Source organism: Schistocerca cancellata, chromosome 6, assembly GCF_023864275.1.
Source record: "Schistocerca cancellata isolate TAMUIC-IGC-003103 chromosome 6, iqSchCanc2.1, whole genome shotgun sequence".
NCBI lineage: Eukaryota > Metazoa > Arthropoda > Insecta > Orthoptera > Acrididae > Schistocerca > Schistocerca cancellata.
In genome coordinates, this window is record NC_064631.1 from 512641693 (window position 1) to 512657012 (window position 15320).

At 40.6% G+C, this 15320-nt stretch overlaps 1 protein-coding gene across 1 annotated transcript in view; it reads left to right on the forward strand.

Moving 5' to 3' along the window:
* The first annotated feature begins 229 nt into the window (after positions 1–229).
* The window catches only part of LOC126190953 (tubulin beta chain), an 82508-nt gene continuing 67417 nt past the window's right edge, over positions 230–15320 (forward strand). Inside the window, exons 1-4 of the mRNA XM_049931613.1 lie at positions 230–286; positions 365–473; positions 1078–1433; positions 1686–1885. Of these exons, the coding sequence (XP_049787570.1) occupies positions 230–286; positions 365–473; positions 1078–1433; positions 1686–1885 (722 nt within the window). The remainder of the gene's footprint in view (positions 287–364; positions 474–1077; positions 1434–1685; positions 1886–15320) is intronic.

Below are 15320 nucleotides of genomic sequence, written 5' to 3' on the forward strand. Positions count from 1 at the left end.
ACAGTAGACGCTTTCAGAACAGGATAAAGTACGTTCTGGCGGTGTAATTTCCGCAAGAAAAGTTTTTAACTTCATATCGGATTTTCCTGTTTACTAACTATTCCGCAGTCTATTGTTGTAACACGCACATTTCTAAATTTCGTACAGCAGTCAACACATACTCCAACGCTAAAAGATAGGGAATGCGAGTGGTTTGCGATAGCAAGTGGTAATTTAAGACCGATTAAATATGCGCGAGATAGCACATATTCAAGCTGGACAATGTGGAAATCAAATAGGGGCGAAGGTATTCAAGTAGTTTTATTGCAAGTTATCCCATAAGCTTCGCATTTTAGTGATACAAATAATAATATTCTTTTTTCAGTTCTGGGAGGTAATTTCCGATGAACATGGAATAGATCCGACTGGAACGTACCATGGCGATTCTGATTTACAACTGGAGCGCATAAATGTGTACTACAACGAAGCAACAGGTAATTCACTGTAAATTATAGTTATTTGTGACACTTTACTTGTAGTATACCTTATTAATTACTGAAAATTTTACATCGATGAATATATGGCTATTTACGCAGATAACATACCTCATTTGAGATTACCATCGACTATGAGACTGTTTCATTTCTTTCGTTGTTTCTACTTGCTTATAAATTTGTTCTGTTAACTGTGGGAAACAGTTGCTCTAAATATTTAAACAAATCATTTTTATCGAATTTTGAGCGTTACCATAACAAGACCTGGGGTAAATTTATTTAGGTTTTATTCGACTGATTTTTGTGGAGGGAGATGCATAATCCTTTGCGACAAAATTCATAGTTCGAAAAGCCATCAGAATATCTTGATTTAGAGTTTTAAAATTGTGACAAGCTAAATTCACGGTATTTCTTTCCAAAGGCATTTCTTTCCACAGTACTATAGAGAACATTGCATTTAATGGTCATTCCGGCTGTCTTCTGAAATAAAATAAACATGCATGTGATGAAGATCTCATACTTCAAATACTTGACCGTTTCGGTTTTAGTTACTGACAGCTATGTTTCCAATTCTGAATACCAACAGTCAATTTTTTTCTCATAGGAGGGAAATATGTGCCACGAGCCATTCTCGTGGACCTGGAGCCTGGTACTATGGACTCAGTCAGGTCTGGGCCATTTGGACAACTGTTTCGCCCCGATAATTTCGTTTTTGGGCAGAGTGGAGCAGGCAACAATTGGGCGAAGGGACACTACACGGAAGGAGCTGAATTGATGGATTCGGTGCTTGATGTTGTGAGGAAAGAAGCAGAAAGTTGTGACTGTCTTCAGGGATTCCAGCTAACTCACTCGCTGGGCGGTGGAACTGGTTCTGGCATGGGAACGCTGCTGATATCGAAAATAAGGGAGGAGTACCCTGACCGCATTATGAACACCTTCAGTGTTGTGCCATCACCTAAGGTAAGGGCGGAAGTTGTATTAATGTTGACATGTACTGAGTTAAATACGCTGCAAGCAATGGAGATGTGTGCCAATTAACGTTTGTGCCAGGTTTGGAGGCGAGCTCACGTTACCTAGTGGTTAAGACGATTGCTCGTAATAATCAGGAATTCCCGGTTCGAGTCTTGGCCTGGCACAACCTTTCAGTTGTCACTACATATCCTTTAACATGTACTGTTGTGCCATTCAGTGATTGATGATATTATTTCACAGGTCTCTGACACAGTTGTTGAACCATATAATGCCACTCTCTCCGTCCATCAGCTAGTTGAGAACTCCGACGAGACATACTGCATCGACAATGAAGCTCTGTATGATATCTGCTTCCGCACATTAAAACTCACTACTCCAACTTACGGAGATCTGAATCACCTAGTGTCTGCAGCAATGTCTGGAGTAACAACATGTCTCAGGTACGTGTTCTATTGAAGAAAATGAATGTCGTTAACGCCAACAGCGGTTGCCTAAGTTGCGGAGCTGGTGTTATGCTTAGACCGTTCAAATGTAAATATGAACGTGTAGGCGTACATCAATTTCGCTAGGAAAGGAGGCTAAGAATTTTTGAGCTGCTTGTTGGAGTCATGTACTGTTGTCACACGTTTTGTGATAATTAGATTTTCATTTACAAATGTTTATTTCGCTTTTAACATTGAGAATATTAATAGTGATGTACTAAGCACTTTCGATACAATGATTCTCAAACACAGTTCTTCTAGCAATACGTCTGCGGCCTGACACTACATGTAAACATAAAAGCAAATACTGCATGTGTTTTTATTTGGCCACTTTTAATTTCATTACTGTATTTATTCGAATACCTATCACAATACAATTGCTTGTGAGAAGTCTAGTTTGGTGTGTTGGTTAAAGATGAGTGCCAATGTGCTACCGATGGGTAAAATTGCATCTGAATGCGTTCATTAACATCCTTCTTTTGCTTTTGGAGCATCCACCACACTTTTTTCCGGGTTCCATAAAGGTCTCGTTCCGTACATTTTGTATATCGTTCCTGATGATACTCTTTTATTTTTCGAACATCCGAGTTCGCCCGATTACAAATGACCTTACACTCGCTATAATCGTCTCGAATTTGACTGCCTTTGTATTTTAAAATGCTTTCTTCTTGTGAACAGCCAATTCCGAAACATCTTGATAAAACCATGCTGCTCTGTTCGTAGTAATGCCTCCTGTCAGATTTACTCTTTTCATATCTAAAGCTTCTCTTGTATATTCTATCCACGAGTAGCTCGCCAAGCTACTACATCTGGTTCTTTAAGACAGTGACTGAAATTTAGATCGAACTAACTCAAATACCTTCACAACTTGGATTTTTCAACTAAATAGGTTTGGTGACCGGAGACATCGTTGTTCGTTTATGTGGAGTGGGTTGTCAACGTAATGACGGAATTTTTGTAGTTTCAGAACTGATGTAATTTTAGTTTTTTACGATAAAATAACACACGTAAAGTTAAAAACTATTAGATGGTTTTTATTAAACTGAAAGGCGTAACAGAACAACTGAACAAAAACGCCTGTTTTACTCTTTGATGGTACAGCACCTAAGTCACATAGAGAATCATTAAAATTGCAATCTTAAAACCCCATCTCAGTTTAATGATTTTACATTTAACGTTAACAAAAATTAAAATAAACCCAAAAAGCTCCTCAAAGCAATATCTGCAATCTGGTCCTCCGAACGTACATGCTCGGCCGTGATGACACTGCGGTGGTGAAGTTGACGCACAAAATTATAATTAACATTGACGTGTTTCAACCGTCGATGTTCCCATGTTTTCAGTAACCGTATACAGGACTGATTATCCTCAAATATACGAATTGGTAGCTGGAGTGGAATTTGAATATCGTCCAGCAAATATTTCACCCAGAGTAACTCAGCTGCAGCTGTCGCCAGAGCTACATATTCTGCCTCTGAAGAAGACAAAGCAACACTAGTCTGTTTCTTTGTTGCCCAACAAACGGTGTTTCCAAAACATTTTAATAGATAACCAGAGGTAGATCTTGCGTCTTCTTTTCTATTCCAGTTTGTATCAGCATAGGCCAGAAGAACTGCTTGATTCCCCTTTCGATAATGTAGTCTCATATTGACGGTTCCTTTGATACATCTCAAAATTCTTTTTAAGCTTTTCCAGAGTTGTTACGATGGATTGTTTTGGTATCTGCTCAAGACGTTGACCACAGCACACAAATCAGGCCTTGTTGCTGTCATTACGTACATCAAACATGAACTCTTGGAGGGCTTATCGATCATTTTTCCTTCCTTGATTTTCAGTTTAACTTCCATGGGCGTCTTGAACGGACTACAATCTTGCATGTTGAATCGTTGTAGCAAATACTTCAAATATTATGTTTGGCTCAGATGCATTTCTCCGTTGTTCATAGAAATCTCGATTCCCAAGTATGATTGTGGTTCTCCCAGTTCCTTTATTTTGAACTTCTGCTTTAACTTAAATTTCACTCTGTCCATTTCCTCTCTATTACTTCCTGCCATCAAAATGTCATCAACATAGAGCACAATATAAATGACAACTTCCTTTAAAATTATATAGTAAAGACATTTATCTGCTTCTGACTGAGTGAATCGTATAGACATAAGAAAGGTATGAATAGAGTGATTCCATGCTAGTGGTGCTTGCTTTAAGCCGTATAAATATTTCTGTAATCTGCAGACCAAACCAGTAGTGTCTTTCAATTCTTCTGGAATACCCACTCCTTCGGGAATAGTCATGTATATTTCCTCCTTCAGTAATTCATGAAGAAAAGCTTTGGCGACATCAAATTGTTCCAGAACCAGTCCTAGTTAGATTGCAATAACTAGCATTATTCTAACAGTTGCAAGTCGAGACACTATTGCATATGTTTCATGATAGTCAAATCCCCTTTTCTGTGAACATCATTTTGCCACAAGTCTAGCCTTGTGTCTTATGATATTTCCATCCTTGTCCTTTTTCAATTTGAACACTCACTTACCGCCAATAGTCTTCCTTCCAGGTGGTAATTTAACAAAGATCCAAGTATTGTTTTCCTTTATAGAGTCAGTTTTATCCTGTACAGCTTTATACCATTATTTCTTATCTTCACGATTTTCAATTTCCTTGTAACTTTTCGGTACATCATCCACAAATAAATCAGCATTGAGTGCAAGAACAGCATAGTCTTTCAGATATTTAGGAGGGTTCCTCTTCCTGGTAGAACATCGAACAGCTCCTACAAATTTTCAGCTTCCTCTTCGTCACTGGTCAGTTCTGGTATGGGAATTCTTTCATGACCCCCATCACTTGGTTTGGCATCTTCTTCGACGATGTCTTCTTCATTATCATCCTTCTCTGGTGATTTCTGTACAGATTCTGGGATCCAGTCCTCAGCTGGTTTACTTTCAACGTTAAATCTTCCTTCGTAGAAAACAATGTTCCTTCCTGTGATTATTTTTCCTTCCTTTGGACACCAAAGCTTGTAGCCCTTTAGGACAGTAACCAGCGAAATAGTATTTTAAGGACTTGCCTTCATATTTCCCTGTCCTCAATTCCTTTGGTACCAGTAGATAAGCAATACATCCGAATACTCTCAGCTTACTCAAATTAGGCTTCTCGTTATACCACAAAGCTGCAAGGCACCTTTCCTTCCAAAGCTGCGGTAGGACTTCTATTAAGCAAGTACACGGCATTAAGAACAGCTTCTGACCAGAACATTTTATCTAATTTACACTGAAGTACCATACAACGAGCTTTCTCAATAAAAGTTCTGTTCATTCGCTCTGAAACACCATTTTGCTGAGGAGTATATCTGACTGTAAACTCAAACTGTATTCCTTGTTATTCAAAAAAGCTGTTTCAATTCATTTGGCATGTATTCACGACCACTGTCATCTGCTAATCTTCAAGTTGAAATGAGCTGTAGGCATGGCGTGAAACATCTTCAGATAGTGAGTTACCTCTGACTTCACTTCCAGTGCACAGGCCACTGTGAAATGTGTAAAGTCGTCGACGAACGTGAGCGCTTACTTCTTTCCGTCGAACAATTGCGGTGCAATTGGCCCACACAGATCTCTGTGGATCAACTGAAGAGGTCTGGTGGCATGTTTCCTATTGTGATTGTGTGGCAGCTGTGATTGTTTTCCCTCGACACAATTTGAACATTGTTCCGTTGGGATTGTTGAAGTATCCAGTTCCATACCATCAACTTGTGACTGGAGGCGTTTAATGTTATCATTACTCAAATGGCGTATTCTGCTACGCCACAGTTTCGCATTAGTTGCAGCTGAAGCAGCTGACAAGGCTTTTCGTTGCAAAAAATTTGGAATATATAACTGAGATTCATTCCTATTTGCAATGGCAACAGTTTCTTTCCCTTTTTTAATTAAACCTTGAGCCTTTTCAAACGTGATACTAAAACCGTTCATTTCCAGTTTTCTAACTGACAGCAAATCATACACTACTGGCCATTAAAATTGCTACACCAAGAAGAAATGCAGATGATAAACGGGTATTCATTGGTCAAATATATTATACTAGTACTGCCATGTGATTAAATTTTCACGCAATTTGGGTGCATAGATCCTGAGAAATTAGTACTCAGAACAACCACCTCTGGCCGTAATAACAGCCTTGATACGCCTCGGTATTGAGTCAAACAGAGCTTGGATGGCGTTACAGGTACAGCTGCCTATGTAGCGTCAACACGATACCACAGTTCATCAAGAGTATTGACTGGCGTATTGTGACGAGCCAGTTGCTCGGCCAACATTGACCAGACGTTTTCAATTGGTGAGAGATCTGGAGAATGTGCTGGCCAGGGCAGCAGTCGAACATTTTCTGTATCCAGAGAGGCCCGTACAGTACCTGCAGCATGCGGTCGTGCATTATCCTGCTGAAATGTAGGGTTTCGCAGGAATCCAATGGAGGGTAGAGCCACGGCTCGTAACACATCTGAAATGTAACGTCCACTGTTCAAAGTGCCGTCAATGCGAACAAGAGGTGACCGAGACGTGTAACCAATGGCACCCCATACCATCACGCTGGGTGATACGCCAGTATGGCGATGACGAATACACGCTTCCAATGTGCGCTCACCGCGATGTCGCCAAACACGGATGCGACCATTATGATGCTGTTAACAGAACCTGGATTCATCCGAAAAATGATGTTTTGCCATTCGTGCACCCAGGTTCGTCGTTGAATACACCATCGCTGGCGCTCTGTTTGTGATGCACCGTCAAGGGTAACCGCAGCCATGGTCTCCGAGCTGATAGTCCATGCTGCTACAAACATCGTCGAACTGTTCGCGCAGATGGTTGTTGTCTTGCAAACGTCCCCATCTCTTGACTCGGGGTTCGAGACGTGGCTGCACGATCCGTTACAGCCATGCGGATAAGATGCCTGTCATCTCTACTGCTAGTAATAAGAGGCCGTTGGGATCCAGCACAGCGTTCCGTATTACCCTCCTGAATCCACCGATTCCATATTCCGCTAACAGTCATTGGATCTCGACCAACGCGAGCAGCAATATCGCGATACGATAAACCGCAATCGCGATAGGCTACAATCCGACCTTTACCAAAGTCGTAAACGTGATGGTACGCATTTCTCCTCTTCACACGAGGCATCACAACGTTTCTCCAGGCAACGCCTGTCAACTGCTGTTTGTGTATGAGAAATCGGGTCGGAAACTTTCCTCATGTCAGCACGCTGTAGGTGTCGCCACCGGCGCCAACCTTGTGTGAATGCTCTCAAATGCTAAACATTTGCATATCACAGCATCTTCTTCCTGTCGGTTAAATTTCGCGTCTGTAGCACGTCATCTTCGTGGTGTAGCAATTTTAATGCCCAGCAATGTAATTAATATCAGGCACAGATAAAACATCTTTAATCGTTATCTGAATTTCCTTTTACCACACTAGTGACTTTCTTTAATTTCTTCTTTTACTTTAGCCTCAAGAAAAATGTCTGACTTACCTAATCTGACTTTGGCTGTTCCAGTTTGCTTAAATTAGTGATAGGTATCTTACTGTTAATGAGATGTTCCATTGCTCCAGAGTCCATGAACCAATTTATTTTGTTCGTTGACTGATCTTCATTTGATGCTGCAAAACAAAACCCATCTTCCTCTTTGACGTTAGCTACGATCACAGAGTTGCTGATTCCTGAGTTCTTGTTTGGTACCTTAACTCTACAATTAGCCGTTTTGTGTCCAGGCTCCCTCAACGGTGACAAGTAAAGTTGAAGGCAGTTCCTTGTTGACTTCTTGTTTTACTAGTGTCTGACGAACCCTTTTTTTAGATACCGTTGAGTCTGAAAAGCTGTAGGACGCGGTGTTTCATCAGTTTTGTTTTTTTCCGACGACTCCATTCCGCTTCGATTCTTCATCCAGTAGCCTATTTTTCACGAAACTCAGCGTCATGTCTTTCATTGAGAGCGTTTCGATTGCAGTGACCACTACGTCGTATTCCGTAGGCATCGTTAAAAGCAAATAGCACATTATGTCCGTTACTTCGACGGTAGCTCCAGTCGAACGTAAATCACGAATCAGTTTATCAAACTTCAGAAAGTAGTTAACTAGCAAATTATTTACGATCTTGTTTAGCTGAAAGCTAATCATGTTCCCTTTGGCCGGCCGCTGTAGTCGAGCGGTTCTAGGCGCTTCAGACTGGAACCGCGCGACCGCTACGGTCGCAGGTTCGAATCCTGCCTCGGGCATGGATGTGTGTGATGTCCTTAGGTTAGTTAGGTTTAAGTAGTTCTAAGTTCTAGGGGACTGATGACCTCAGAAGTTAAGTCCCATAGTGCTCAGAGCCATTTTTTTTGTTCCCTTTGCGGCAGGATGTGTGTTCTCCTCTCCATCGACAAATTCCACCTTTGTGAGATAATTCGCTTGCCCAAATGGTAATAGTTCCAATTCCTCAAGGAGAATTTCCATCCTAAATTTCAAATTGTTGAAATTCGTTCCGTCGAATAAAGGAATATGATATTTTTCCACTTCAGCTGCCATCTCGGCTTAAGTTTAGGTGAGAGTACACTTGGGGTCAGGTATTTATTGCAGATTCCGTTTATTTAAAACAAATCTGGGCCCATAACCTGATGTAATTTTGGTTTCTTACGATAAAATAAAACACGTAAAGTTAAAAACTATTAGATGGTTTTTATTAAACTGAAAGGCGTAACAGAACACCTGAACAAAAACGCCTGTTTTACTCTTTGATGGTACAGCGCTTAACGCAAGTCACACAGAGAATCATCAAAACTGCAGTCTTAACAAAAACAGTTACCAATAGTATATATACCAATAAGAGATCATTCGTTGTGTTCAGTCACTTTTTCGCATTAACTTTCGTTCCCGATAGTGTGCAGTAGCACTCAATAAAAGAGGCATTATGTGGGCCTAGCATAAGAGATACATAGAGGCATACAGGTAGTATTTTTTCCCTGGTGTCTTTTTCTAGTGGAAGGGGAAAGGGAGTTGTACTATGTAGAAGTTAGTAATCAAGATGTAGTGTCGTTTGGTAGGTCTGGTAAATCTGAGAATTTTGTCAAATTTTGTTGTTGATAAGCGTAATTCTTGTACCGATTGCAAATAAACCTTGCGTTAGAACTTCAGGAAGGTAACTGTTGGTAGCTGTCTAAAGTGGTTACTGTAACAGCTGCTACGAAACATGGGAAAAATTAACAAGGTTCGGATTACTCGGTTTTTCGATTTAAGGCTTACGCTGAAGGACTGATCAAAACAGTTTAAAATGCATGGGGTTCTACACAAATACTTTTAGATTAATGAGATTATACGTGGCAGTATAAGCTATAAGGATGAAAGATGCTCACTGCCAAGTTAAGATAACTACAACGGAGGTCGATGACAAACACATAACATTGTGATGCAGCATTGCCGAAAGTGCGCAGATAATTGGAATATATCCTGCACAAAAACTGTGTGTGACTGGTGTCAGGTTTGCCAATTGTTGACCCAGAACGCATCCAGCATAATCTTTCAACAGCGCTGTTTAGTCACAATCGATAGGACTTTTGTGTCGTTTCGGAACCGTGAGCGAAACTTGCATCTGTTATTATACATTAGTCAAGACTACACTCATGTTCAGAGAAAAAGAACATCTTGAACGAATAGAGAATGGACGTTCATCCTCACAGGATATGTACATTAATATGTTCTGCAGAAATGATTTGTCATTTCAGGCACCTCGATTCAGCATGTGTTCTGTTGCCTAGTAGGCGGAGGGTACACCATGGGCCCTGATAACTTGCTCCATGCGTGGCGGCATCGACGGGCATAAAGGCGTGAATGGCGTCCTGTGGTATTGCCATTCATGCTGCATCCACCTGGTTCCAAAATTCATCTGTGGTGACTGGCATTGGGTCACAGCACTGCACCCATCGTTTCACCATACCCACACATTGTAATTTGTGGTTGTACCCGATAGCACCCCACACCATAAAGCCTTGAGGTGGCGCTGCATGTCTCGTGTGAATGCAGTCACTAAGATGCAGCTCCACCTGTCTGTGGCTAACCAAAATGCGCCCATCGTTTACAAACAAACACAACGTAAATTCGTCCGAAAACATTATCTGGTGCCATTCCTGTTCCCAGTGACGACATTCCATAGACCATTGTCGTCTAGCATGTTTAAGCACATTAGTCAAATATAGGCGGTGAAGTGGACGACGTGCACATAATCCATGCTGCAATAAACGGCGACGGACTGTCATCCCTGATAGTGTACGGTGTGTTCCACTGTTGCGCCAGAGCCGAGGTGGACACTGAGCTGGCCTGCAGTACCATTCGGATAAGGTGTCGACCTTCTCGGGTGGTGGTCTGGTGATGTAACCTGACGTATCTCGTCGTGTTCTAACGCCTTCTGTGAACATTCTGCACACTCCCGTTTGCGCTGCCGAAATACTTCATTCCACAGAAGCAGCATTATGCGGTATGGATGCATCACATTCTCTTATGCCAATAACATGGTTCAGATAGCTCTGAGCACTATGGGACTCAACTGCTGAGGTCATCAGTCCCCTAGAACTTAGAACTACTTAAACCTAACTAACCTAAGGACATCACACACACCCATGCCCGAGGCAGGATTCGAACCTGCGACCGTCGCGGTCTCGCCGTTCCAGACTGTAGCGCCTAGAACCGCACGGCCACTCTGGCCGGCGCCAATAACATGCCCTCTTTCAAACTCACTGATTTGACAGTACGGATCGTGAGGCATCCTGCACGTCTGCTCGAAGTCACATTGATCCATTATCTTCGGCTCATAGCGACGACAGCCGCCGGTAGCATTCATCTCACGCTAGGAGAGGAGAACGCTACGTCATAATGACGTAACGCTACGTCATCGTGACGTAATTAACCCAGATCGACTAAATGAGTACGTATATCGATCTTTGCAGTTGTACCGATAACGTCAAAGCTAAATGTAAATACATGTGTACAAACGAAGTGGCAGGAGTTGTGTGATATGCTCATCCCAGCTGAATGAATTGTTAAATGTAATCCCAACGATTTGCGATGTTATTGTGTATTTCATGAACATAATTAATGTCTGAGTGAAGGAGCCATAACGAAATAAAAAAAAAGCTTGTCATTCTTTTTAAATCCGATGAATCGTGCATAAATCGTGTGGACAGAAAAGTAAAGTAATTAATTATTAAGCTGCAGTCCAAAGAATGTGGGATGTTATTGTGTGTTTCTAGAACGTAACGAATATCTGAATGAAGGAATCATAACCATAACGAAAGTTAAAAAAGTGTCTAGTCATGTTTTCAATCCGATTAATATTGAACAAATCATGTGGATAAAAACGTGAAATAGGAAGAAATTAAAGTGTTTCGTATTTTTATGAAATAAAATTAATTGTACATAATTCATGTGGGCAGAAACGTTAAACTGAGAAACTTAAGTGGTTCTGAAGATAATTCCGAATGTTGCTAGAAACATTAAACCGTCTAGTTCCAATTAATTTTGCCTTCGTGTTGTAAATCAACTAAGAAAGATAGTGAAATCTTTCAGACTATCTTCATGGATCTGCTCGAAAGTTCTCTCATCTCCGTTAGAGCCCACGTTCAGAACGACGTACACGCTAGCAACACCGGACAATAGGACAATGAAAGCACATAAACAAATAACAATGCAGATTCAAGACGCACACAACAGTCGATATATACAGAATGCACACAACAGTCGATAGGACAACTCGTGAAACTCATGATGACGCGTGCCTACGTCACTATGACGTAGGGCTCTCCTCACCTAGCGTGAGATGAATGCTACCCGACAGCCGCAGGCACATAACCGGCAGGGGAGGATGCTAAGTTCACCGGACTTGGATACGATGTGACGTCATTATGACGTAACACGCTACATCGAAAACGATAGAAACCGTGTATCAACTATTCGACTTTTGTGAACTTTCGAGAGGTTGTGACAGGGTAGCGCTGTGCTCTGCGCCATTCGTTTCGGAACAGTAGACTCCAAAGCAGAACTGAGTATATGATGACCTAACACATTCGTTCTCCGAGTAAGAGACCTTTACTGGTGCCATCTTCTGCAAGCTGCATCCAGCAAAAGTAACGAGACTTCTGCATAGTTTAAGGTATCCGCTCATGTTGTGATGCAATTCGTATTTTGCATAATCTTGTCTTAGCAAATTATACTGCTTACATAAACCACATTGACATGGCCAGGTACATGCTAAAACTATTGTGGTTGTATACAGGACATAATAAACAGTACGTCTGGTTTATCATACTACCGTGGAATGCTTTGACACTGCATTCAATCATTTCATACGTCAATCAGTACTAGACACTAACCTTTGGTTAAGATTACATTGAGAAATCCACTTCCCCTCGCATTTCATCTCCGGTCGACGATTTTTCTTCAACAATGCCTCATATTTTTCTTTTTAAGTTCGAAATTCAATCATTCTACACACCAGTCATTACTGGACACTAAGGTACCTGTCTCTGCGGTCCGAGTGTAAAATTACTTGGAATTATGGTTGATAAAAGACTATCTTGGGATGGACATATAAATTACTTAGCTAACAAACGTGCACGAGTTCTCTTTCAGCTATATAAATTAAGAAAAAAAGTCAGCAAGAGTATGCTGCTACAATCTAATATGTACTGACAAGACCAATTAAATGAAACCATACTAAAATATTGACAGTAAATAAATATTATTTTCGGCGTAAGCATTCAATACAACAATCACACAATCTAATCTGGTCGGGACATAAGAAGACTTCACTTTTTTACGAAACGTATTGTCCGTGGTGTTTTCAAGGCCACGGTCAGGAATATTTCTACTAATATCCAGCTCTTTTACTTTTATTTTGGCGAAATACATATACGCTGCCACACTGAGATGTTTTCAGAATCGCACGTGTCGAAACAAACCACTAGCTGACGACAGTTTAGAAATCTCGAACGTTCGTAAAAGTCGATAGGTGTGTTAATCGACTAAAGCGTAAAAAACGTCATCATGACGTCACATCACATCCAGGTTGGGTGAACTTAGCATCCTCCAACCGGCAGGTGGTGTTGTGCCGCAGTATCGATGTTGACCTCGAACTCGCTCTGTAGATGACGCCGTGTGTAGGTAGTGAACTATACACCTCTGAAAGTAAATAGAAAAATAAAGTAGAAAAGTGTACAAAATGCGTTAATTTTGCTATATATTGTGATGATAAGTGTATTTCATGCTTCTTTGTATCAAAAGTTACTGAAAACATTGAGGGTGAAGCAAACAGAAAAGCGAATTACTCGTGTGATGCAGGCACGTCTTCATATGAGTACAACTGCCAAGTAGTTTCTGAAAATTTAAACGCGGAACTATGCTCCAAAAAAAGAGAACAAATAAAGGTATGGTGTGTTTTAATTGTAAGACTATTTATCGTCTCAGAAATGTGAATGCTAATGTAAGTCAGAAAATATGGTTCTGCTCGAAATGTGAAAGCAAAGAATTAGGCCGACAGCTAAACGAATGCAGATCCAGTACCGAAATTATTTCAGTGCTACTTCAGGAAATACGCACTTAAAACAAATTGTAATACAGCACGAAGTATTTAGTGCATCGGAAGAACTCAATACCGATAAAACTCAAAGTAAATCGAATGAAAACGAAAATGTTTGTGCAAATCTTTGCAAAAAGTGTTCCAAAAAGACAAATGGTGTCATATGTGTGTGCTACAAAAGCACGTTTCATTATCGAGATGGCAAACTAGACGTACAAGTGTGGAAGTGTGAATTATGCACACTCGATAAGAACAGCAGTCCAGATCTCTCCGAGACTTCTGATATAAAATTCGCAAATAAGTGCTCGCCAGGCATACAAGTGAAGAACAGTTCTAAGGATTATAGTATTTAAAGTGACGAAAACCTTTCATCACAATTTATAGGTGAAGACACACTTAATCAGCGTACGACAGACATTCATGTAAGTGGTGCTAAGGTGAATAACAGCTCTGGAGATAATCAGTCCGATCAACACGCAGCTACTCCCCAACACCATCACCCACTATCTCAGAGCTCCAAGGAAGAAAAGTCAACAAGAGAACTGATGTTTAATGCCGACAGCCATGGGCGCGGAATCGCCTCTCATATACTAAATGAGGCATCTGCAACGATTGCTGCTACGGGATTCATCGAACCAGGTGCAGGTTGAGGAAACATGCAAACTCGGCGGTAATCGATAAGTTATACACAAATGGTTACGTTGTGCTAGTTGGAGGATCTAACGATATATCTTTAAAAACGAAACATCAAATGCCTGTCAGGAACTAAAGGAATGTTTGAGTCACTTAACTCATACTAATGTTGTTCTCAACATCCCACATCGTCATGATCTACCACAATGGTCAGGCGTGAATCATGAAATAAGTGCAGCAATATGAATCAATTACTAAATACTTCAAAAACGTTACTGTAATGAAATACTGGCCGCCGATTTCACACAGCTCATGGACTGCATCTAAATGGCATGGGAAAACGACTTATAGCGAATAAAGTGCTGAGTGAAATAGGAAATTAGCCTCAAGAGATAATGGCATGGTCACTATTGTTAGACAAACATCAGCAATCTGTTTCTAAAGCTTTTTTGGGCTAAACGTTAAGACTGGTGATAATCCGAGGTGTAATAATTTTACCAAACAATCCAAGTTTATGGGGAGATGCTAAGTTATTGAAGTGTAGCTACGAACCAAGAAATACCGGTAGCAGTAAACTCTGTGTGTTCCACCAAAACATCAAGTGTCTCAGAAACAAACTGGAATATCTAAAGCTCGACATTATTGATGCTGAATCTGTAAACCATGCACAAGTAATATGTCTTACAGATCACCATGTGACAAATGGAACTGAAATACCTCAAATTGATGGATACTCATTAGCAGCCAGCTATTGTAGATTCATAAAGGAGAAAGGAGTGACTGCAATCTATGTTACAGCTAATGTAAAATATAAGTCCCCAGACACAAGTATTTACAGTGCAGATTCTCACTTTGAAGCCTGTGGAACCGAAATTACTACAAATAATAAGTCAGTTATAATTTTGGCAGTTTACAGGGCCCCATATGGAACAACTTTCGAACCAAATATATTCAAAACACAAGGATTTAATTATAATATTAACTCCTTAACTACAAATAACAGCAGAAGAGAACTAGAACACCTGATGGAATCATTTAACTTAATTTCAGTAGCTAACTTTCCCACTAGAGTAACTAGTACTTGTAAGAGCCTAATTGATAATAAATTCCTGGACAGATACAGAAGCAGCAGTATTATTGTAAGTCAAATTCTCAATGGTCTGTCAGATCATGAT